This window comes from Hipposideros armiger, unplaced genomic scaffold (genome assembly GCF_001890085.2).
Source record: "Hipposideros armiger isolate ML-2016 unplaced genomic scaffold, ASM189008v1 scaffold_118, whole genome shotgun sequence".
In the NCBI taxonomy this organism is placed as follows: domain Eukaryota; kingdom Metazoa; phylum Chordata; class Mammalia; order Chiroptera; family Hipposideridae; genus Hipposideros; species Hipposideros armiger.
In genome coordinates, this window is record NW_017731468.1 from 312,856 (window position 1) to 337,803 (window position 24,948).

At 38.5% G+C, this 24,948-nt stretch overlaps 1 protein-coding gene across 2 annotated transcripts in view; it reads left to right on the forward strand.

Moving 5' to 3' along the window:
* The first annotated feature begins 3,519 nt into the window (after window positions 1-3,519).
* LRPPRC (leucine rich pentatricopeptide repeat containing) overlaps window positions 3,520-24,948 on the forward strand; it is a 94,288-nt gene continuing 72,859 nt past the window's right edge. The window contains exons 1-11 of one of the 2 annotated variants that reach the window (XM_019647950.1): window positions 3,520-3,720; window positions 15,132-15,328; window positions 16,621-16,743; window positions 19,972-20,093; window positions 20,196-20,254; window positions 21,376-21,462; window positions 22,062-22,188; window positions 22,518-22,662; window positions 22,968-23,113; window positions 23,368-23,473; window positions 23,553-23,660. In XM_019647950.1, coding sequence (XP_019503495.1) covers window positions 3,572-3,720; window positions 15,132-15,328; window positions 16,621-16,743; window positions 19,972-20,093; window positions 20,196-20,254; window positions 21,376-21,462; window positions 22,062-22,188; window positions 22,518-22,662; window positions 22,968-23,113; window positions 23,368-23,473; window positions 23,553-23,660 — 1,369 coding nt within the window. In that variant the 5' untranslated portion in view covers window positions 3,520-3,571. Of the gene's footprint in view, window positions 3,721-6,357; window positions 6,411-15,131; window positions 15,329-16,620; window positions 16,744-19,971; window positions 20,094-20,195; window positions 20,255-21,375; window positions 21,463-22,061; window positions 22,189-22,517; window positions 22,663-22,967; window positions 23,114-23,367; window positions 23,474-23,552; window positions 23,661-24,948 lie in introns of those variants that run through there. The other variant, XM_019647951.1, reaches the window with a different exon arrangement.

A 24,948-nucleotide genomic window follows, 5' to 3' on the forward strand; every position in this document is an offset into this window, starting at 1 on the left:
TGTCTTTCCTTCTGTGACAATGCTTGGGCTGTCTGGAGTCTTATCTAAAGTCAACCCCTTCACTTTGTATTGGATCTCACCTCCTCTCCCCTACTTTGAGTACTCTTTCTCTCCCTCATGCATTATCAAATTTTCACTCCCTACTGCAGCACTGACCAATAGAATTTCTATGATGATGGGAATATTCTCTGTGGTGTCCAATATGGTAGCTACTAGCCACTTGCAGCTATGGAGTACTTGAAATGTGGTTCATCGCTGAGGAAGTGAATTTTTAAATTTTTATTTAATTTAAATGAACTTAAATAGTTACATGTGGATAATTTCCATCAACATCAAACATGCTGTTATTTCTTCCATCTTAAAAAATGTTAACCCCCCTTGATTTCACACCCCTTTCTAGATACGACCCCCTTTCTCTGCTCCCTCCTTCACAGTATATTCTACAAAAGGTTTGTTATACTTCCTGTCTCCACTTCCCCTTTTCTCATGTACTGTTAAACTCACTTAAATCCATCTTTTGACTCAACATCACCGTGGACCGCTGAGCTGCCAAATCCTATGGTCAATGTTGACTGTTCATTTTACCAGAATTAAAGCAGCGTTTTATGTGGTTACGTCCCTCCTCTCTCAGTCATTTGGAACCCCACCACTTTCTCTTTGTTCTCCTCCCATCTCTGGCTGTTGTTTCTCAGTTTGTAGCACTGGATTTTCATCTCCACATCCTTTCAATATTGAAATGTCACAAGCCTCAGTCCTTGGGCCTCATCTCTTGTCTATATTTTCTTTCTAGACACTTTCATCCATTTCCATGGCTTCAAATATTAAGTATCGGCTGTAGATTCCCAAATGTATCTTCAACTCTGAACTTCAGGCTTGTATGACAACCTCCGACTCAAACTTGACATGCGGCTGTCTAACAGGCACCTCAAGCTTAATGTTCCAGGAGATCACTTTTGATTTCACCTTTTTTTTTTTTTTTTTTTTTTTTTTAGCTGAGCCATCCTGCCACCTGTTGGCAGCTCACGGCTGCTCAGCTCGGGCTGACTCGAACCACTGTTGCTCAGAGCTCAAACTCTTGAGCGAGCTCTTAACCAACTGAGCCACTCAGCCGGCCCTAATTTCACCTTTTAAATCTGTTTTCCTTCAGTTTTCCCTGCTTCAATCAGTGCTGTCTCTATTTTTCAAATTGCCCAGGCCCCAAATTTTGGAGTCATTCTTGACTTACACTTGCTTCACAGCCAATCCATCAGTAAATCCTCTTGGTTCTGCAATTTAAGTAGAGTGTAAATTTGACCCTTTCTCATGATCTCACCTGCCATCCCCCTATTCTGAGCCACAAACATCTCTACTCTGGATTATTGTAAGAGCTTCCTCATTGGTCTCCCTACTTTTATTTACCTTTATTCCCTTCAAACCACCTCTTCAAACATCCGCCAGTGATCCTTTAAAAATGCAAATGGAGTCATATCATAACAACATACCAAACTTTCCAATGGCTTCCCGTTCTGAATCTCGTTCTGAATAAAAATCAGAGTCCTTACAGCAAGCAGCATGTACCAACCTGCAAGGTCTGGCCCCAACTACCTCAGACCTCCGTGCCCACTGTCTCCCCTTCCTGCCTTGCTCTTTCCTCACATCCACACGGTTCGCCTTACTCCTCTCTGAAGGGGCTAAACAGGCCACCTTTAATCTGTCACGTCCTGCGTGGCAAGGGCAAATGGGACACGAGAGGGTCGACGCAGATTGAATAAAGAGACAGAGACAGAAGTAAGATTTAAGTGCGAGACCAAGGGACTCAGCCTTCAGAGAGTTAGACTGAGCCACCGAATCGGGTCAATGCATGGTTTTTATTGATAATTTTTAAGGAAGTAAACTGCTATGTTGTGAGTCATTAATCATGTAATCTTGTGTGCCTTAAGGCCTTTTCCATTGACCTTTTCCCCATTGTACTTCAGCAAAGGCTATGCCTTCGTACTCCACCACAGTGCCCCAGGACATAATTACATGTCCTCCCAGGGGAGACAACTGATATAATTCCATCAGGTCCCAGTCAAACCGGAGACGCCCCCGAGAGAGAGCTTTACAGATATCATTCCATCCGGCCTCAGTTTTCAGAGACACTCTCTCGACTAATGGGTCAGAGGTTAATGCAGAGGGGGTGGTCTAAGAATCGGCTGTAGGGTAACATTAATCCCTTTACCTTGATTTACCTTATATCAGCTTTTAGCTGTCTTCCTGGAACTAAACTTTGGAATGCTGAGAGCCCAGGCTTGGTCTGTTTTGTTCTCTGCTGTACCCTCATCTCAAATAGTGCCTGGCCATGAATATGTGTTTAATAAATCAGTGTTGAATGAGCGAATAAATTATATTCTTAATGCCTAATAGTATAACCCAGAGTAAATCATTTAACTTTTTGGGGGGGATTTCCTTTTCCTTATCTGTGGAAGATGAGCTAGATAATCTCAAAATACACCTTTATTCAGTAAATACGGAATGCAACCTCCTGCGAGCCTGGCACTGAGTATGTGCTTGGGCTACAAGAAAAGGTCACACAGTCCCTGCTCTCTAGGAGCTCAATGTCCGGTGGGATAAACAACCAAACAGGAAGTTACCATGGAGGGCTTCCAGGGGAAACGTCTGAGAGTCCACCTGGGAATCGGTAAGACACTGATAGGTAAAGAGGAAGTGCTTCTTCCCACGTGTGCACAGGGAACCCTTCCAGACTGTAAACCCTGTGAAGGCAAGGGCCTCCTGTTTTATCCCCAGATTTGGCTCCAGACTCTTAATCATACCATTACCTCCGATGCTGGTGCCATTTACTGTAGGAAAGGGCAGCGTGGGAGTTGGGGAAGATAAGTTCAGTTCCGGCTTTAAAACTATAAGACCTTTGTTACGATCCATCTATTTCTTAAAACTAAGTACTGCTTATCGACTTAGGGTTGGACCTATACATATAACTACACTGTCCCCTGGCTCCAATAACACAAATCACATTATAGTTATCCTTGGAGGCTCCTAGCGCAGTGCATAGTTCCTCAACGTTTCTTCTGTCCCACATTTCTGAGCGCCATGGTACGTTCCTATCAGCGCGGCAACTTCGGCGCAGAGCAGGAACTGCTGAACGCCAGCAGCAACAGCAAGCACTCCGCAGAGAACGGCTCCGCACTCCGGGATCTTCATAGTCGGCCCTTCTCAGGAGTTCCCGGGGGTTCTTGCTGGTTGGCCCCCCGCAAGCCCCTGCGCTAACCTGGGAGGAGTCGACCTCTTCCGACTCTACCAACTGAAAAGCTCAGGGGGCGGAGTGCTTTAAAATGCTGAGATGCAGGACCTAAGACGGAAAGAAGCCTCCTTAAATAATGAATCGAGCCAGGTTGTCTTACAAACGGGGTATGGGGCTCAGATGTCCTCAGTGAAACAGGTTTTAACATCTTCCAAGCTAAAACAACCCTGGCCTCCTCCTACATCTGGCGCGCTCGGCCTTTGGTCTCTCCCGCGCCGGGCGACCCCGCGGTCACGTGCTCCCCCTGTCCTTCTAGCCAAACGTGCAGCCTGCAGTGGGGACAACCGAGCCATGGCAGCCCTGCTGAGATCGGCTCGTTGGTTCCTCCGTGCCGGGGCGGCCCCGCGATTCCCGATTTCCCTGCGCCTCCTCGCTGGCGGCCCGGGCCGGCCGCACGCTGCCCTCCGTCAGCCCGCCGCTCGTGCTGGGCCTGTCGCCGGGTGAGTGCCCAGGCACTTCCCCAGCTCGCCTCCAGCGTGGGCGTCCCCTGGGGTTGCTGACGCTGCCGGGGGACGGGTCCCTCTTGTGCCCTTTCCATGCCATTTTTGCCGTTGCAGGGCCAAGCGTCCCGGGGGCTTGGACTAAGCACCCCACTGGGGGATTTTAGGTGACTGGGTTGTCTTCAGAAGGTCATGGCCGCAGGCATGGCTTGCTTCCGGCTTCGGTCCTGCCCTCGGGCTACTTACGGCCTGTGAGGCTGCCGCGAGGGTCAGGGGTTATTTCTCTCCTTAGGATGAATCGGCTTGGGTGCTGTCCACGTGCAAGCACTATTGGTGGTCAGTAACCATCTAGGACTTGGATTTCGAGATTTTCATTGGGGAGGGGAGGGGAGGATAGGTTGGGAATTTTGGGTGAACTGGGGATAGCTTGGAGATGGACGTTTATGATCAGTTTGGGCTTTTGTCTGACTTATCCTGAAAGGAGTTTTCCTCTCAGAATTCACGAGGGTATGATATGGGTTGGGAATTGCCACAGTAAGCTCTTAGTGTCAGGAGTGAATAAGTGCAAAGCACTCCGTGGGGGGATCTGCGGATGTGAAGGCAAGTTAAATTCCCAGTGGGTGTCAAACGTGTGAATAAATGCCCTCATGGATTGAGATTTATCAGGAGATTGGTTTGGTATGTACTTTGGTGGGCGAGGGGATAGGGAAACTTGATGAAATTGTTAATTTGCATCGTATTCTGAGAAGGGGAGATGGGCGCCGAGGTTTTAGAATTGTAGAAAAACTGATTTTGAAAGACTGATGTTTAAAGTAAAGGTATTTTGGGAGACAGCATAAAGACTAAGAGCTAAGGATCTGGAATAGGCCAGGGCTGGACTGCAGGCCTATTTGCATAATGCTATGGGACAAATTACCTGACATCTCCAGGCCTCAGTTAACTTCGTTATAAGATGGGAGTAGTAATAATGTTGGTAGTATTGTATGTAAAGCATTTAAAGTGAGGCCTGGTACCTAGCAAGTGCTTTATTAGTTATTATAATAGTAATAACTGATTACATGGGTCTTTGTGGATCAGCCTGGAAACCTATTCTCTGCATAAAATTATGTGGAGGAAATATTTTATGACTTCTTAACAACTTAGTTATAAAAATTTGGAATGTAGGCTACTTGTAACCTGGAACCTGCCCAGGTTTTCTCATTAGGCCTCAGTAGTTAACCTTCAGAAGTTTCGCCTCTGCTTTTGCAGAAGTACGTTTCTTGGCTTTTGAAGAGTTTCTTGTGAAAAAGTCATGCTAACTACTCTTATGTTTCTAGTCCTTAACATCCCTGTGAGGCCGGAGGAGGGTCATTGTTATGGTTCATGTCCGTTGTTCATGTTCACATTCGAGGGAAACAACAGAGAGAACACAATCTAGTAGAAAAGGGCTGGGTGTTCCTCACACCTGGGCTCCACTTACTTGGCTGCTTAATCTTACCTAACCTCTTTGGTCCTCAGAGGTAACAGGCCTTCCCCCTTTGTCAAGTTGATTTCTTATTCGGGACTCAAATGCTCTGTCTTCAGAGAAGCCTTACCTTAACACCCAATCTAAAAAACTACCCTATTTTAGTTTTATCATGGCATGTTTCACTTGTCTGATAATGTTTATTTTTTCTGTTTTCTTAGTAGAAAATGAGTTGCATGAGAGCAGAACTTTGTCTTGTTCATCACTATGCGCTCAGCTCATAGCAAGTAATAAAAGAAGTATTTGTTCCTTTTTTCTGCTGCAGTATGAACACTTTTTTTCTATACAGTCGCCTATCCCTCAGCCTGTAAGCATGCCCAGATCTTTCCCACCTGTAAAGCAAAGCCTTCCCTGGGACTCGGGACTTTCTCTACATGTTTCTCAGTCTCTCTTCCTTGTCTGTGCTCCTATCTCCTTCATTTCAGCACTCCACATTCACCCTTCTACCCACTGCAGTCACCCCTGCGAAAGCCATCATTGTCTTGTTTACTCATCGTTATTGTATGTCAGTTTTTTTGTATTAACTATATTAATTTTTGTTGTATATTTATTGTGTATTTTTAAATTATAAAATTTGTGCTTTGAGGAACAATTGCAAAATACAGGGAAAAGCAATAAACTAAAACTCACTCTTAATTCTATCACCCAGAGAGCACTCCGGATCACTTACAGTTAGACTCTGGTAGCTCCCAGTAGCGCCAGAATAAGGTGCTTCGTGACCTGGGGATGCCTCTGGAGCCTCGCCTTTTACGAGTTCCTTCCCGTGGCATCCTGTATTCTAACCATACCAAACTACCACTTCAAAGTCAGCAGGGCTGCTGAAACGGCAGTGAGCACGAGAATTTCTTGAGGATCTTGTTAAAAAAACGTAGATTTTGATTTTGTAGGTCTAGGTAGGGGGCTGAGATTCTGCATTCCTAACAAGCCCCCAGGTGATAAAGGTGCTGCTAATCTGTGGACCAGCAAGGCTCTGATGGGCCATGGTGTACATCTCCCTGCCTTTGAATAGGGTGTTCACTTTTGGGGTGCCTCTCCTTCCCCCTCTCAGGTGTTCTTCTCTGTTAAATCTTTCTTGATGGCTTCTCCTTTCTGACCGCTCCTTTCTTCTGCTTTCTCTCACAGCCTGAATCACTAAAGCATCCATTAACATGATTGCATGTGTATCCACCAGTCTCCAGACCTGGCTGTAAGTCCCTTGAAGGCAGGATCTTGCTCTTATGCTTTTCGCCTGAGTTGAGTGTATCAATGAAAATCTTTGACTTTGAGGAAGGAACATTATGAGATGCAAAGAAGTTTGAAAAGAATACTTACGTGTAATCCATTCATGTAGAGCAGTTCATCTCCACAAATCACCCTGATCTTGACTGATTTCCAGGAATGTCCTGTCTGAGAAGGACAGATGAGTATTATTGAGTGAAATTATTACAATTATTAATGTTTTCAAAATTGAAGCACCAAAAAGTATATACTTTTCTTTTATATTCTTGGTCTTGCTCTCCATTTTCCTATTTCAGCACTTTTTTTAAACAAAAGAGTTGCTCTTAAAAACCAGCTCTTACCCTTCCTCTATGGCAGCGGTTCTCAACCTTCCTAATGCCACGACCCCTTAATACAGTTCCTCATGTTGTGGTAACCCCCAACCATAAAATTATTTTCGTTGCTACTCTATAACTGTAATTTTGCTACTGTTATGAATCATAATGTAAACACCTTTTTGTTTTCCGATGGTCTTAGGCGACCCCTGTGAAAGAGTCATTCAACCCCCAAAGGGGTCGCGTCCCACAGGTTGAGAACCACTGCTCTATGGGGAGGTGGGAGAGCACTTTGCTTTCTTACACTTTTTTCCTCACACTTTTGGATCTAACACTGCTTATATATTTCGCATGAGTTTTGTTTAGAATATTACTTGTGTGCTTCAGAGGAAAGATAAGCTTTGAGCTAAATCAGTTTGGAAGTGGATTTAGATTGAAGATTGACTTAAAGGTGAAGATCATATTGCCTTATGACAAAGTGATGTGACTCTAACATTGGAAGGAAGGAAAACTTCCTCTTCTTTACCTCTCAGGGGAAAACAATCTTCTCAACAAATACTAAGTCTCTGGGTCCTCGGGGGTTGCGATTGGGCCTCTGTTCCCTGTGTGTATAAGTTTATCAATTACAGAGGCTATGACAGGCACACATATGTTCAGCTGTTACATATGTGCTCTCCATAGGAGAGGAATGTACTGTGTATGTCAGAGAGAAGAGCAGTCACACGTGTTTGGTGGTAGGGGACCACTTGAGTTTTAAGAGGACACATGGTAATGAGTACCCAGAGTGCTCCACTGGAAAGAGAAGAACATGACGAGACTCTGAGGCTGTACTTTCGTCCTGTGTGGCTGTGTGGGCTGGATGGGATGTGGTGGAAGTTGATACTGCAAAGGCCATTTGATTCCTGGAAGCTACCAAGGTCGATTAGAAAGTTGGTCATTTGGCGGTTGGAAGGCATTGGAGGGTGTTGAGAGGTAGATACAGACCTTGACAAAGTTTACCTGGACTAATGGAGAGAAAGAGGCTGGAGATGGACAGACCAGTTAGGAACAACGGGGATTCTGCAGACAACGGCTAATAATAGTGCCTCAACTAAGTGGTGCGAACTGAAGAGAAGGCATTTCCTTTAGTTCTTGAGAGAGAGAGAGAACAGGAGATTGGAAAGGATGTTAGCAGAAGTAGGAACAGTAGATTTGGAGATTAGTATAAACAGTAGTACCTTTAGTTGTAGATCTTTACCACTTTAAAGTGTTTGTATGGATACATCACATGTACATTTCATCTTCTGTGGGTTAATAGTCCAAAGTAGGAACCTGAGGCTTAAAAGGGTGAAATAATTTATCCAGCATCTCCAGTTGGGATTCAACTGTAGAAACTGTGATTCCCAGTCTGAAATGTTTTGAATATGTTATTTTAGGTGTACATAATATTTTTTGAAAAGAAAGGTCATGTTACCTTATAAATTTAGGAATTAAAGATTGTCTATCACAGGTCAGTAAGCACATGACAAGATCTCAAAATGTGTACACTGGGAGGGCTCTTTAGAGTAATCTAGTCCATGCCACTCTCACTATAGATTCTGAAGAGCATCTTGCTCCATGTCACATCATAGGTCCCAACCTGGTTAACTGATTCTTCATCATTTCTTGTCATAAATGAGAGACATCACTTTGGACTGGAGGAGCCTGAGGTGGAGGGGCCTATGCATAGGGGGAAAGGAATGGCATTGGTGTTTCAAGCCAGGAGACTTATCAGAGTGTGGAAGGGTTATAAGTGGCTTTTTCACTCTAAAATTCTGTTACTTACCATAAAGCATAAAGCTGTGTTTGGGGGACAGCTTAACTGGGCGAGACTTTTTGGAGAATCAAGGTCTTGCAAAAAAGTTCAGGGAGAATGTTTATTGTGAGAGCTCTACAAAAGATGAGAAAAAAAGATCAACCAACAAATGTTTATTGAGTACATTCCATAATAAGAGCTTTGTTGAGTGCTGCTTTGTTAGGAATCATGTGTTTTTAATGTGATCTTTACAAGGTAAGTAATTTTTTTCTGATGAGGGAACTAATAATGCTTAGACCAAATACCTTTCCTAGAGTCACATAGCTGTTCAGTAATGTAGCTTGGATTTGAATAGACCTTTTAAAATAAGTCTTATGCTTTCTGCTAATACATTTTAAAAGGAAGAAAAAGCTCTAGTAAATATGTAGTTAAAATTTATTACGCTTACTTTGCCGAGTCCTTTATGTATACTTTCTCAGTGTTGCCCAAACTTTGGGCATTTGTGTATTGCCTTCAGATTTTTTGCCAAATCTGAGCACTACCTAAACCATTATTTACATTTAATATTTTTCTTGACATTGGTTTTAGGTTTAAACTGACATTTTTATAACTTAATTTTGTCTTAAGTGAGAATGCTAGTATAATAAAGAGCTTGCTTGATAGTTATTTTTAAATGTTTATTAAAATAAATAGACCTACCGAAATGGAAAACCTGTCTATATGATATCTGAAATCACCTTCCCTAGCAGAAGTGTGATATTTTGGGAAACACTGCATGTCTCAATTAATCTTTGTGATATCTCTGTGAAGTAAATACTGTTATCTCTCAGATTTTACAGATTTGGAGACAATTACAGTACCTTGGCCAAAGTCACACACACACCTTATAAATGGCAGAGACTTGAACTCAGGCCGGTCTGTAGGACTCAAGCCCATGCTCTTTTTTTTTTTTTTTTTTTTAAGATTTTATTGGGGAGTTGGGGGGAGGGAACAGCGTTGGGGGAATCGGGGATGGGGAGCAGACAAGTCGCTGTCCTTTTGTTCTTCAATCTAGTTGTGGAGGACGTTGCTTCACTGGCCCATGTTGGTATCATCATTGCGCTCTTCCTGGCTGAGGCAGATCAGTTGCCGGCCATTGGATGGCTGCTCACAGCGGCTCACGGCAGCCCCACTGTGGCCTACGCCGTTGCCAGCACTCATGGCATCCCAGCTCCAGGTCGAGCTGTTGTTCACCATTTTAGCTGTAGAGAGCGCAGCGTTACTGGCCCATGTGGGATCCGAACCGGCGGCCTTGCTGCTCAGAGCTCACGCTCCCAAGCCAACTCTTAACCAACGAGCCACTCGGCCGGCCCAAGCCCACGCTTTTAAAGATGGCGGTTTACCATTATGCCGTGGAGCCTTCTGTTTTTGCCTCTTAGGATTGTGCTGATCAAGTGTTAATGACAATGATACGTAATAGGATAGGATGTATACAGAGGATTAAGTAAGTTCTTTTACGTGAAATTTTCTTCACTACATAGAGGTAACAATTAACAAGTTGTGTGGTGTTACTTGTTGCCTGGAATTTATAGTTAAATCAGCGGGGGGCCTTGGTGATAGGTATTTTTGTCCCATCTCCACTGTCCACTGTGGCCGAAGCAGCTATTAGTCTGTCATCTGGACAACTGCAACCGCTTCCTTAATGGTGTCTCTATTTTAACTCTTGCTACCCTCGAATTTATTCTCCACCCAACAGCTAGATGGGTCTTTTCAAAAACAGAAATAGATCATGCCACAACTTCTACTTATAAACCTTCAAGAGAGTTCGGATACAGTTCTGCACCTGAAATAAAGTCTGTATCTAGAATCAAACGCAGGCTCTTTCAGAATTCTTCATGATTCAGTCAGCCTTCCTCTCCCACCTCACCCCATCTGTTGCTCACGCACTTGGTCTGCTAAGTGTTCTGCCTTGTTGGGAAGGACTCAACCGATGGGGCGTGAGGGGTGAGAGGGATTTTGAGCAATAAAATAATTATCCTAAGATTTTGAGCTCGAGGGAATGACGTAGCAATGGAGAAATTTGAAAGGAGTACCAACCACATCTAAGAGGAGTCATTATCTTTTTGAACTTTTAACATTTTAAACAAGTAGAATCAGTATATGTGTAAAATGTATAAAAAGAATTACATATTGTGACCAAGATGGGTCTATTTCAGGTATGCAGGGCTGGCTCAACACTTGAAAACCAATGAATGTAATCAATCATATCAACAAGCTGAAGAAAACACAAGTGGAATAGTTAAAAAATAAGGGATTGGTGAGAACATAAGAGATGTTGGAGATCCCCAATCACTACAGAGTGATACAACAAAATAAGCTGAGAGCAGCTTTATGAAAATCAGTAGTTTTATAATACGCATATCATAAAATCCAAATCACTTATCAGCCATTGGAGGCTTTCCATTATCTAGTCTCACCCACCCTGTCTAGGTTTTGTTTTTACTATTTTCCATTGTGAACCCCTTATTGCAGCCAGATTACCGTATTTGCTGGCGTATAAGACGACTCGGCGTATAAGACGACCCCCTAACATTTCCCTAACTCAAAATACAGAGTTTGTTATATGGTCGGCTGTGTGCGATTTTGCGAGTGTGGTAAAATCGCATAACAGCAAAATCGCGTAACAGCCGAGCATACACCCAAGCAGCGCTGCTGATGCCTGAACGGTATGTGGAATGAAGTGGGCGGGCATCGGGAGGCCACTATGGCACGGGGCAAGCACTATGGGCAGTCTATCTGAAGTGTACCTGGCGTATAAGACGACCCCCCACTTGGAGGCATATTTTTCAGGGCCAAAAAATCGTCTTATACGCCGGCAAATACGGTAGTTTCCTTCATGCCCTTTTACTGTATTGAACTCATTTCAGAATGAGACTATCCGAGTACCAATTTTGGCCTTGCCATCCTGCCATTAACTAGCTTTTACTGTGACTTTGAGCAAGTTGCTTCAGTTTTCTTATCTGTGAAATGAGGATTATAGCCATAATTTCCTATTCCTAGCATGTATAATTAAATGCAAATAAACATGAACTACTGATTATAACCTATTTTATCATGTATATGATAGCTCCAAAGTGATGCTGAACTGGTTTATAACTGCAGTGAAGAAGAGAAGAGGGAAGGGAGAGTTTTAAGAACGTGTGTGATTAGTTTGAAGTTAAAAAGAAATGAATAACACTTCAATAAAAAGTTTACTTGAAAAAATAAACACTGAGACTATCCAAAACATACAAAGAACTCTGAAAACTCAACAGTGAGACACTTAATGACCCAGCTGAAAAATGGGCAGAAGTTCTGAATACACGATTCACCAAGGAAAACATACAAAAGATAAAAAGCATGTGAAAAGATACTCAACATCATATGTCGTTAGGGAATTGCAAATTAAAACAGCAATTAGATACCACTACATACCTATTAGAATGGCTAAAATCCAAAATACCTACGGCACAAAATGCTGGTAAGGATATGGGGCAATAGGGAACTCACATTTGTTGCTGGTGGGAATGCAAAATGATACAGCCATTTTAGAAGATAGTTTGGCAGTTTCTTACAAAGCTAAATAAACATAAGTTTACCATATGACCCAGCAATCACACTCCTAGACATTTACCCAAATGAGCTGAAAATGCATGTCCACACAGAAACCTGCACACACATGATTATAGAGCTTTATTCATAATTGCCCCAAATTGGAAGCAACCAATGCATCCTTTAATAGGATAAACAAATTGTGCTACATCCATATGATGGAATATTATTTAGCACTAATAAGAAATGAGCTATCAAGCCACCAAAAGACATGGAGGAACCTTAAATGTATGCTAGATGAAAGAAGCCAGTCTGAAAAAAGCCACATACTGTATGATCCAACTGTATGACATTCTGGAAAAGGCAAGGAAAAAGTGATTGCCAGGGGTTCAGGAAGAGGGGGTAGCGCAGGGCATTTCTAGGACAATGAAACTTGTATGCTATTGTATTGCATGTCATCTATTTGTTAAAACTTATAGCTGTGTACACACTGAACTCTATTAAACTATAGACTTAATGATAATCAGTATTGGTCATAATTTGTAACAAATGTATCCCACTAGTACATGATGGTAATAGGAGAAAGTGGAGGGGGAAGAAGGTATATGGAAACTACTTTCTGGACAATTTTTCTGTAAAGTTAAAAATGCTTTGAAAAGTAAAGTATTAATTTAAAAATGGTAGAGGCTTAAAAGGGGAGTCCCATGGAAGCCTGCTTATAATGCAGTCCTGGTACCTTTTTGAAATATAGACACTCAACTCTATAATTGTTATTTGTTGTACTAAAGAATCAAAGTAAAAACCACCACCACCAATTAAAAATACCAAGAAAAGTAACTTTTTAAATGCCAGGTTTTGTGAGGAAATTCATGGGTAACCTGAATATTAGTGGAGTGCCACAGTCTCGGGAGGGAACTCCTGAGCCCTTTATAACACTTTGATGAGATGATAAAATAATTCTCCCTTACATGGTTACATCAATTTTGGTCCTCAGAATTTGGAGGCAGTGCGTTCCGGCCAGTGCCAGCCTGATGGGTAGGTGCCTCTTGCATGCTTCCGCCCCTGAACTTGTTCTTTCCTTTCTATCACGACAGACCTAATGTTCCAGGCTATGAAACTCTTGTTTCCTTCAGGGTGTGTTCAAGTGAATTTAAAAATAAATTCTGGGTCAAATAATAAATGTAGAAAGCACTGCCATGTGGGGAAGCATTGGCGAATCTTTTCGAAGACCGAAGAATCCTTTGGCTTAAATATGTAATCCTTCCCCCACCCCAGCTTATGTTATAGTAGATTTATATTTCAACTTAGCTAATGAAAGTCAAGCTGTTCTTCACGCACGTATGTGAAGGAGACTTAGCTGCATTAAAGATTTACTTGTAAGAAAAATTAGCTTTAGATGGTTCAGAATGCTGTGCTGGTTTATTATAACATCTCTGTCTTCTGCCTGAATTTTATTTGTGTTTCTCTGATCTTACATTTTAAAACTGCACTTTAGCAAAGGTCTTATTTTTTAATGCTCTTTCACAGTTTATTAGATTTGGTTTGTGTAAAAAACTTAGGCAAATATACTTCTACTATTTTGAAATCTACATTAGTCAGCACACTCACCTGAACTTGACATTGTTCTGGGTGATTTCAAATAAGGTCCTTTTGTATTTATTTGCCTGACTAACAAAGGCCTAGTTTAGTAGCAACTGAGCCAGTAGCCAGATTAATGGCTAGAGAAAACCTTTGAAAATAAGGGACAAATAAATATATGTAAAAGGGTATCTTCTGTGGTGTGTAGGTAATAATCTAGCATTTGATTAATTTAGCTCACTTAACAAATTTAGATGGCTAGAATCAACTAGCCATCTACAATGTACTGAACATTAAGTTTACAAAGATAAGACGTTGTCTTAGTATCCTGATTTTCTCCATTTTATTTTTTATTCCGTTCTATTTACTTACTTAGGTGGAATCATTGATGGCCAGAGTGGTTGTGATTTGTCCCAGATCCCAGTGTTAGCATTTCTAGTCGAGTATCAGTTACTGCCTGTTTTACATGACCTTGTGGTGAAACTACCACCCGTGTAGCTTTCTTGAACATCGCATACTTAATCATTCAATTTGTGACTGGTTTTCCAGGTTAATGACATAGGATAGGAAATAAACAGTTTTATTATTAAACTTATTACTATAGAAATGTTTATTTTGGTAATTGACTCTGATAAAAATACACACATGCCAGAAAAATGTATTTGTAATCCTGAAGACATTCTTGGATTAATAAGTAGAGTATTTTTACATTATGCTCAGTCAATATATACTTAGTGTTTATTATTTAGTTGTTTTTACTTACTGGCTGCTATTGGAAAGTTTAAAATATTTTGGAGTAAATATGTAAATCTTAGAAATTTTGTGAAAATAATATATGTGCAGAGAAAGTTTAAATTCATTTCAGAAATTTATGACGGTTTCTTTCACACATAAGGATTATTTTTAAGTTTGATATTTATAAATCAGGTGCAGCTTGTATTTCTACAGCATGGAATGCCTCTGATTTCATGTTTTAGAGCACTTGGCTTGCATGTGAGACCTGTACTATTAAAATATTGAATGGTTTAAAGGTTTACTCTTTTATAAACACACATGCACTAGTCTGACATTACCTAACTGATAAACATTTTTTTCCTTTGACTTCCCGAAAATTAATGATGTTTAACACCAGAAATCTAGTTTTATTTTTTATGGCTTTGGTTAAGGGAGATTAAAAAACACTTAAAACACACCGTGTTATTGTCTAGTTTGAAATGATTCGATATGGAGGGTTATCAAGACACTGTCAAATAATTATTCAAGAGATTTATTTGCATATACAGTTTGTATATGTGCATGTGATTTTATTTAAAATAAAAGTAAAAATGCTATTGCACTATGAGTTATGCATTTAGTAACTTATAAAAAAGCTTTGCATAAATTTTGCTCAAAAAGATGACCTGTATGGATAGTAGTTGACTTAATTTATTATTAATTGTGTTTCATTTTATAGAGGGCTACTGAGCCAAGAGAGGCTGTATGCCATTGCTGCTGAGAAAAACTATCTCCAAGAGGAGCCCACTTCTTTTCAAAAAAGGAATGCTAGTCAATTTGATTGGGCTCTGATGAGACTAGACAATTCTGTCCGAAGAACTGGCCGCATCCCAAAGACTCTTCTACAAAAAGTCTTTGATAACACCTGTACCTCAGGTATTTGAAATTTTCTGTTCAAACAGTTGAACTTCTTCATAAATACTTACTTGGGGCAAGCTTATTATGGAGCACATTATTTAATACTTTTTGTTATTTCTGTTGATCATGATTTTATGTTATGATTGTGGTCTTTCTTGCCTTTCCAACTCATCAGCACAAAGCTTGGAGTAACTAAAACATTTTATTTCAGATGTTTATTTTGAAGTCAAATAATAATTGCCCTTTTGCTTTCCAGATTTTATGAAAGAGTTACTTCCAGTGGTAAATTTTCTTGGAAGATATTAGTTTTTCTTACCTTTCATTGTCAGGTTTCCCTATGATCACATATAACAGACTCCCAGAAACACTGGTAATTATTTCCCTTTTACTTTCACTTAGGTATTAAAATATATTAGAGTCATTTATGCAACTTTGATAATTTGATGGAAGCTTGTAGGCCCTCTACTACCCCACCCTACAAAACCCACATGCAAACACACATATATGTAGTTTCAGAGCATTCACTGGCTTCCTAAAGCCCATCATGGATTTCAGTCACATTAAGAAGCTATAGACTAATGATGAGGGATACCAAAGAAGTGTCAGTTGTAATCAATGTGCATTTAAATACTGTTTTTCATTTTCTCTCTTTGATCTATACAGAATTGTACAACTATCACAGTCAATTTCAGAACATTTTTGTCTCCCCAGAAAGAAACCTCCATACCCCCATCAGCCTCCAAAACCCTCCCATCCTTACACAACCGCTACTGTACTTTCTACCCTATCGATATGCTTATTCTGGATACTTCATATAAATGGAATCATACAATAAGTGGTTTGTTTTTCTAAAGTCAGCTTTCAGGGACATGTAGATAAAGGACATGGATAAAGGAAGAAGGAGGTTTATATTTTGTGACTGTTTATAAACCTAAAATGGATTTTCATGGGTTTAATTTTACTGCTTTGTACTATTTCATAAGATACTGAGAAGCTTAGCCTTTGAATTGCAGTAAGCACTGCATATAAATTAGGTTTTTGTATTTTTTATTCTATAGTCTTGCAGATTAAATAGATTCATAACTGTAGCTGCCTTAAGAAAAGAGGCGAATTTTTAGAAACTTAGAATTTTTAGTAACATTGTACATTATGCTTGTGGATCAGGATAGGATTTTTTTCAGTTTACAGGTACTCTCAATATTTTTAAGGAGGCAGGAGATTTTTGAATATTTATAGGTTTCAGTTTAAGGCTTGATGTTTGTATGGTATTGGTACTATGCTAAACGTTATCTGTTCACCTTTTTTCCTAGGTTGCCCAGGTGGTAACCAAGCCTTGCTTCTGCTGCGCAGCTGTGGCTCTCTCTTGCCTGAACTGAAGCTCTCAGAGAGAACAGAATTGGCTCACAGGATATGGGACAGACTTCAAAAATTGGGTATGATTGTTTAAATATCTGATGTATATAAAAGGTGTAGATATTTTTTGCTTTAGTAAAACAGAATATCTTTACATAGATGCTATAATTTAATTTTATGGAAAAGCCACTGGATTCATAATTTTTTTATAATATTTATTTTGTGAGTTATAGTGACATCTAGGGGCATTAAGAATAAAATAAGTTTTCATAATAAATATTTTATGGTAAGGCAAAAAGCGAAAGAACAAACTAAGCAGTCCTTTGGTCTGTCAAAGTTATAAATGCACATACATACTATTTGACCAAGCAATTCCATTTGTTTAAATTTAGACACAGATGTACTCACATTTACAGGAGGATATTCTTCATTGTAGCTTGTTTGTAATAGTAAGAAATTGGAACCAGCTTTGTAATGTCCTTCATTAGGGGATTGGTTAAATAAATAATGGAGTATCCATAAAACTGTTAAAAAAATATGAAGTTCTTCATATACTAATGTGGGGTAGTCTCCAAGATGTAAATTAAAATTAAGGCACAGAACAGTATGTATAGTATGTTACCATTTTGAAAAAAAAGTTTATATGTCATTTATTATTAAATATATTAATATATTAAAAATATTAAAGAATAAATGGATGCATCTTTAACATGGTAAAATCTAAAGCCAACAAACTAATAAATATCATGCATAATGGCAATGAAATAAGATTGAAACAATGCTAGAAATTATTATTTTTTAGGTGACGTGCTTTTTTATCTATAAAATCCAAGATACTCAACTTATAGCAAAGTAGTTGGAAATATTAAAAAGTCAAGATTCTAGAACCTTTCCTAGTTAGAAAATCAAATGGATAAAAGGATAAAATGGATACAGTCACATATATAAAGTATCTAGGAATATCCTTCAAGAAATGTGTAGCACTTATATGTAAAAAAGCTGTGAGAATAAAGACAGAGCCTTACTTCAGAGTTTTGAATTCATCTAGAGTTAATTTTGATGACAAGTTTATGTTTTTTTTAAAGGTTTTAAAAATAGAGATAAAATAAATATTGTATTTCAGAATGGAAAAGGGTTTTTCTAAGTGTAAAAGCAACAGAAAAGTGAAGAATAAAGAATTGACTAAGAACTAGAAATGTCTTTGTCAATAAGTCACATAATTTAAGAAAAACAGATTGAACTGGGAGAAATATTTGTGAAAAGGTTATATTCTAAAATATAAAAAAAGCCCTTATACAGCAGTTATAATGTTAACACCTCAATAGAAAGATAGATACTTTTTATTATAATTGTCTCAAACATGTATTTCCTCTCTATCCTACTTGAGAGTGGCATCCGTAGCATCTTTGCCAGTAGCATGATGCTTTGTACATATTACACCTGATAAATACTTCTTGAGTTAATATTGCCAGAAGCCTCGTAGATAGCCAGTATGACTCTTATTCACAGACCCGTAAAGCTGTAAGAGAGATTTTAGCTTAGCTAATGTGTCCGAAGTTACAGAATGAGCTATTGACAGATCTGAGACTGGAACTGAGATTTCTGAACTAAAAGGGATTCCGGAGGAAACACTGGAAATGATAGAATCTCATTTCAATGTTGCCGTGTACTAAATTTTTAATATAATTACTGTTGGCACACCTCTTTGGCTACACCACAGTAATATACTATGTCTCTTTAACTTGTTTTTCAAGTTGTCCATCTTTTCTGGAATGGTCTTTATTTCTTACTCTTTAAATCAATCCATTTTTCAAGCTAACATTTAAATCCCTCCGTTCTAGAGGTTTACCTCTAGTCCGAATTAGAAATGACCCATAAAGTTAACTAGACATAATAGTAAATATGGGAATAAAAATTTTACTGAATTTACAGAAATATTTTTGTCAACCATAGCACTATGCCAGTGTGGCAGAAATAAAGAAATGCAATGTAGTAGAGTTAGGTTGAATATTGATCTTAACTAAAAATCTGTATGAAAAGCTAGAATAGATTTTAGTTATCTGGATTTTGTGCAGTTTCCTCAGCTTCTCTAAGAAACCAGAGTAGTGAATGCTTTTATAGAATTATAGAATATAATTTCCTTCAGTTGTAGAGCTGTAGCCAGCCATTATTAAAGTTTTTCATCTTGACTTGATGATTTTTTAGAAGTTTTATAGACATTATATGGTAACCTTGTTGCTTAGTCATATTATAGATGTTGAATTGTACAAGGTTCTCTGTAAGGCCTTATATAAAGTATTACTGTGGTTAAGAGATTGGGCTCTCAAGGCAGACCGCCTACATTCAAATTTATGGTCACTTACTAGCCATGTGGCCCTGGGCAAGTAAAAGTCAATTTTCTTCATTTGTAGCGTGGGGATGATAATAGTATTTGCCTCACAGCTGTTGGGAAGAGTAATTGCAGAGCGCTTAGCACAGTGCCTGAAACATAGTAAACACTACATCTCTGCTGAGATAAAAACAAATATTAATTTAATAGAGCAGGCCTCTGCTGCCTTGTATCTCAAACTGATAACCATATACTGACCACTTGCCTGTGTGGCCACAGGCAGGTGAATAAAGATATGAAATTTAATTCATGAAAATTTGGTAAAACTTGTTAGCACTAGATGGATATGGTGACCATGATGTCATGGGGATGGTAAGGCAGAGTGGTAACCTTAATATAGGGCTTTAGGCAAGATGGACATAGAAAGAAAACATGGCACTGGAACCCAGGTAATTAATAGCTGAGTAGAAATGGTGTTCAGCAACTGGGAATGGCGTGGAAGTGGAGCCTTCAAACAAAGACCTGGAGTAGCCTGGTTAGTGAATAAGCAAAATTGCCAGCACGGTCCTACCTGTATAACACAACTACAGTCACAGCCCATCCACCGTTGCACACCGCAGTCTGCAGTGTGGCAAGGACTGCTTTATATAGAAGAATCATTCAGTCACTTTAAATACATGGGTATTGTCAGCATTTTCTAGCAGGAAGGGAATACTGTGCTCCATAAGCAAGAGACCTCTTAATATCCGAATAGGCAGGTACTTGTTTGTAACTGTACAGTAATTCATTAATTACCGTCTTACATGTTTAGCTTGCTCTGTTCGGATAAAATTTCTATATCAATGGTTCTAAGCATGGGATGAAAATACCGAAGTGATCATTTTATTCCCTGTTAAATTTAAGTGCACATATTTTCGTTGTGATAAAGGATATGATTTGAAATGTTCTTCTAAAAATTTGAATTAAATTTCATTTGTAGGAACTGTGTATGATGTAAGTCACTATAATGCTTTACTTAAAGTCTACCTTCAAAATGAATATAAATTTTCACCAACTGACTTCTTGGCAAAAATGGAGGAAGCAAACATTCAACCAAATCGAGTAGGTATTTGCTATTGTAAATGTTTACTGGTCACATCCACTCATTTTAACACAGAAAAAAATACTATTAAAAAAATAATAACTGGCTCATTTCATTGCCAGGTGACATACCAAAGGTTGATTGCTGCTTATTGTAACATGGGAGATATCGAAGGTGCCAGGTATGGAGCTCTATGAACGTATGTTTAAGCAAACAAATTTATAAGTCTTATAAATCATTTAGAATATACTCACTCTTTTTTCCGTTTCTGCTAAGTAAGGGAAATTATTTCAGAAGTATTTTAATCTAGCAAATTTGGTCATATGGCTTAGATAAAATATAAAATTGTATAAGAGGAACAATAAGTAAAAATTGTTATTTTAATTAAAAATTTGATTTACTGGAGCAGTGGTTTAAAATTGTTGAGGTGTAAAGCTGGCTTTCCTTTTTTTAAATTGATATTTCCTAAAGAAATGTTCTTAGCCATTTAAACTATTCATTTATAAAACAGTATCTTGCTGATTTACATAAAGTCAGTTGTGACATTTCTCTGCATGTATAAAATTTATTACTGCTTTTGGATAGAGAGCTTATGAAATAAAGGATAAATTGAAATGTACAATCTCATTTTTTTTTTTTTAAAGATTTTTTATTGGGGAATTGGGGGGATAGGAACAGTGCTGGGGAATTGGGGAAAGGGGAACAGACAAGTTGCTGTCGTTTTGTTCTTCAATCTGGTTGTGGAGGATGTTGCTTCACTGGCCCAAGTTGGCACCATCATTGCGCTCTTCCCTGGCGAGGCAGATCAGTCGCCGGCTTCTGGACGGCTGCTCACTGCGGCTGCTGGCCGCTCACGCTGGCTGCTGGCTACACACGGTAGCCCATGGCAACCCACTGCCACAAGGCTGCAGCCCACGCCGTCGCCGGCGACTCATGGCAGCCCAGCTCCAGGTTGAGCTGTTGTTCAGCATCTTAGCTGTGGAGGGCAGTGTCACTGGCCCTCATATGTGGGATCCGAACCGGGGCCCTCTGGCATCCCAAGCGAGTTCTTAACCATCGCGCCACTGGGCCGGCCCACAATCTCATTTTTAACTAAATTAACCTTACTAAACTTCATGCTTTTGAAAGGTTAATTAGTAGTATAGAAGAAAACAATCAGATTTTTAAAAATTACTATTTTTAACAAGAGTACTTCAAGACAATTGCTATAATTTCAGGGAATGGAGTTTTGTGTGTATATGTTATAAAAAGTGTTTTTGTTGTATATTTCCAAGTATTATTTTCATTTCTCTTTCATTGCAGCAAGATTCTTGGATTTATGAAAACTAAGGATCTTCCAGTCACAGAGGCAGTGTTCAGTGCGCTTGTTACCGGACACGCAAGAGCTGGGTAATGTTCAACCTAAGGCTTTGTTCTCAAGCGAGGTTTAAATTACAGAAAATTATTGTAGAAAATCCATAAACGATATTTGTGTACTTCCTCAGAAACAATCTTGAGTGTGTGAGATAGAACATGCATACTTTTAAAATACCTTAAATTTACCGGTTTCATAAAACTTTTATTTGAAAATTTTCTGTCATAAACATTGGGCCTGAGCCAAAGTAACTGACTTTGTAAAGTTTATTAACTGATTTGCTGGTGCCCTGGAAAATATTTTTAGTTTTGAAGAATAATTTACTAAATGTTTTCTTCCCTAAAAAGGTCAATTTGAGTCATACTTAGTGAAAGTACTCGGTATTTAATGTCTATGTAATTACTACACAATTTGGTTTTTCTTTTGGAAAAGTTACCTGTAAAAATTTGAGATGTTTATCATCTTTATTATTTCAGAAACCTATAACTAGTTTAATATGTATTTGTCCTTTTCTGATGTTATCATGTTTCTAAATGGTACTTAGGAATTTTCAATTTTACTAAGCATAGGTAATGTATTTTAGGTTGAAAGATAATATTACATTTGGCAGTATTTTCTTTGCATTAACTTGCAGAGATATGGAGAATGCAGAGAACATTCTCACGGTGATGCGAGAGGCCGGAATTGAGCCTGGCCCAGACACGTACCTAGCCTTACTGAATGCATATGCTGCGAAGGGTGACATCGACCATGTTAAGCAGGTATGACTTGCATCATGTAAATAAACTCACTTAAAAATTATTTGTGTAAAAACTTACATTACGTTTACATGAAGCAGAAAAGTATAGTTTATATCTGTTTTCAGAGATACCTGTTGTAGACAGTAGTAATGACGGAGAATTTTTATAGTTTGGTACCTTGTTAATGTAATAGTTATTGTTGAAATAGAATATTTCTGTTTTATAAAAGAATTCCCAAACCTTTAGATGATACATGTTCCTAGTGTTTTAAATCTTGGTATTTTGATTTGTTCAGCTTTAATTTAACATACTGGTTTCTAACTTGTTCTAATTTTTGGAACGGTTTATAGACTCTGGAGAAAGTGGAGAAGTCAGATCTTTACCTGATGGACCGTGATTTATTGCAACTTATCTTCAGCTTCAGTAAAGCTGGGTATCCTCAGTACGTCCCAGAAATTTTGGAAAAAATTACATATGAAAGAAGATATATTCCAGGTAGTTTTAAAATTTTTGCTTTCATGATTTTTCTAAAAATCTGAATTACTATTCTTACATGATGAAAAGGGCAGCCTCTAACAATTGGGGATTGTGGTAGATGAACATAAGACTCTAAAAGTCAGCTTAAACTAAAAAACTTGGGTTAATGAATACATGGGAATGTTTTAATTTGGAAGCGTTTCATTATTATTTAGGCACATATCTCCTTTTGGTGTTTGTAGTTCATAAGTTTGTCTTTCATATTGGTTACAGTATAAAAATATCGTTCATTTCAGTAAAAGATGTCTTTGTTTTTTTCCCAGATGCAATGAACCTTATTTTGCTTTTAATCACTGAAAAATTGGAAGATACAGCCTTGCAAGTTCTGTTAGCATGTCCTATATCAAGGGAAGATGGTCTGAGTGACTTCGGCAGTTTCTTTTTACGACACTGTGTGACTATGAATACGGTATTCTGTCCATTTTTACATGTCGACAGTGTAATAGGCAGTGAAATAGGATTTTTTTTTAAATATAAGAACCTACTATGAGATTAGACCAATTATAAATAGTATGAAAACTTTGTTTTTGTGTTTTAAGATTATTGGGTAGAAAGAGGATGAGGGGTTCACATTTTTCATCCCAAAAGCATTAGAATATTTGCAGAATGTCAAATGGTAGGATACTCGTAGATCCAGCTGACGTGTGCCCTTTGTTTTTCTAGCCTGCAGAGAAGCTGAAGGACTACTGTAAGAAGTTAAAGGAAGCCCGGATGCACACGTCTCCTTTACAGTTCACACTCCAGTGTGCTTTACTGGCCAATGAAGCCGGTACTGCATTCTCATAATTAAAACCAACATGCATGTTTTTCTCAGATAGCTTTGTAATACTTCATGGTATCTCTTTCAGATTTGGCAAAAGCTCTAATGAAGGCTCTGAAGGAAGATGGTTTTCCTGTCAGAACTCATTATTTCTGGCCGTTGCTAGTTGGACATCAGAAGGAGAAAAATGTTCAAGGTTAGATTTTGCCTTCTACAGATCGGTAGTGGTTCAGAGATCCATTGTAACAGTTTGTACACACATCTAATTGAGTTTTTTGGGAATTTTTTGGGAAAGCATACTTATTCCTGAGTATTAGATCTTCTGAGAAAATAAAATTGATTTAAATCATAGGGAAGTATTAGGTAAAGATTCTAAAAAAACAGATGTAATGGATTTCTTTCATCTTAATTACATTTCACTTCTTAATTCATCTCTGATCTATATTCAAACCTGTGAGTATAGTTTTAAACAGGTCATTATTTTTAAGTTTTTCTATAACTCTTTAGTTCTTGATTTCACATACGGTGTTTGAAATTAGTTTGTCTAGCCTTATTAAAGATAAAGTTATATATCATCAGACCATTTTCTTTGTGGACCAGCTTTTTTCTTCTTAACTGAGATGAGTTACAATAATAGGAACAGCAAGAAAACTTTTATTGCAAAATGCATGCTCATGACCTGACAGCCTGCTGATTGAAGGACAGAAATGTTCAATCTTCCAGGTTCTTAAGTACGTTTAAGCATTTAGCATACTTTTCCCTTGTACACATGGGATGTCTATAGGATATGAATAAGAATTGAACAAATATTAAATTTTAGAGTACAGGATCTAATTCTTTGGTTTGCATTATTGGTAATTCAGAAAGAGTAGTATCATAAAAAGATGCTTTTAACAGAAGTACTTCCCCCTTGGGGAAACAAAAAATGGTCTTTTTCATTTTATCTCAGTATAATGTGCTTTAGAATGAGATGCAGAGTTGTTAGTATGACATTGGGTGACAAACAAAATGCACAAACAACAAAAAAAGTGCTTTTAGCAGACTTTCATATTGCAATTTTATTTTAAATATATAGCTGTCTTCTGGTTTAAAGGAAATGGTGAAACAAGTATTCCCTAATTGTTTCTGGCTATAAAAGTCTCTAAATCCTTTTTAGAAAAATCTCTGGAAAACAATATGCTTAGTTTATTAACTCTTTGCATATCCTCCAGTTGTGGAAACTCCAAGAAGTAACCTTTAAACTCAGTCAGTATTTTTGAATCACAGAAAGTTTACATCATTCTATGAAAATCTTTGGGCGTATTAGTATTGTCCCCCTTTACACAGATAGGAAAATACTTTTGGTACCTCTGTTGAAATGTTTGTTTCTTCATCAGGTAAATTTGCTTTCCTCAACCTTAGCACTGTATCTAGACTTGAATTGGTTACCACATTTTTACTACGTAGTACACATAGAAGAATTCAGGTAACCTCTTTCTGTAGTT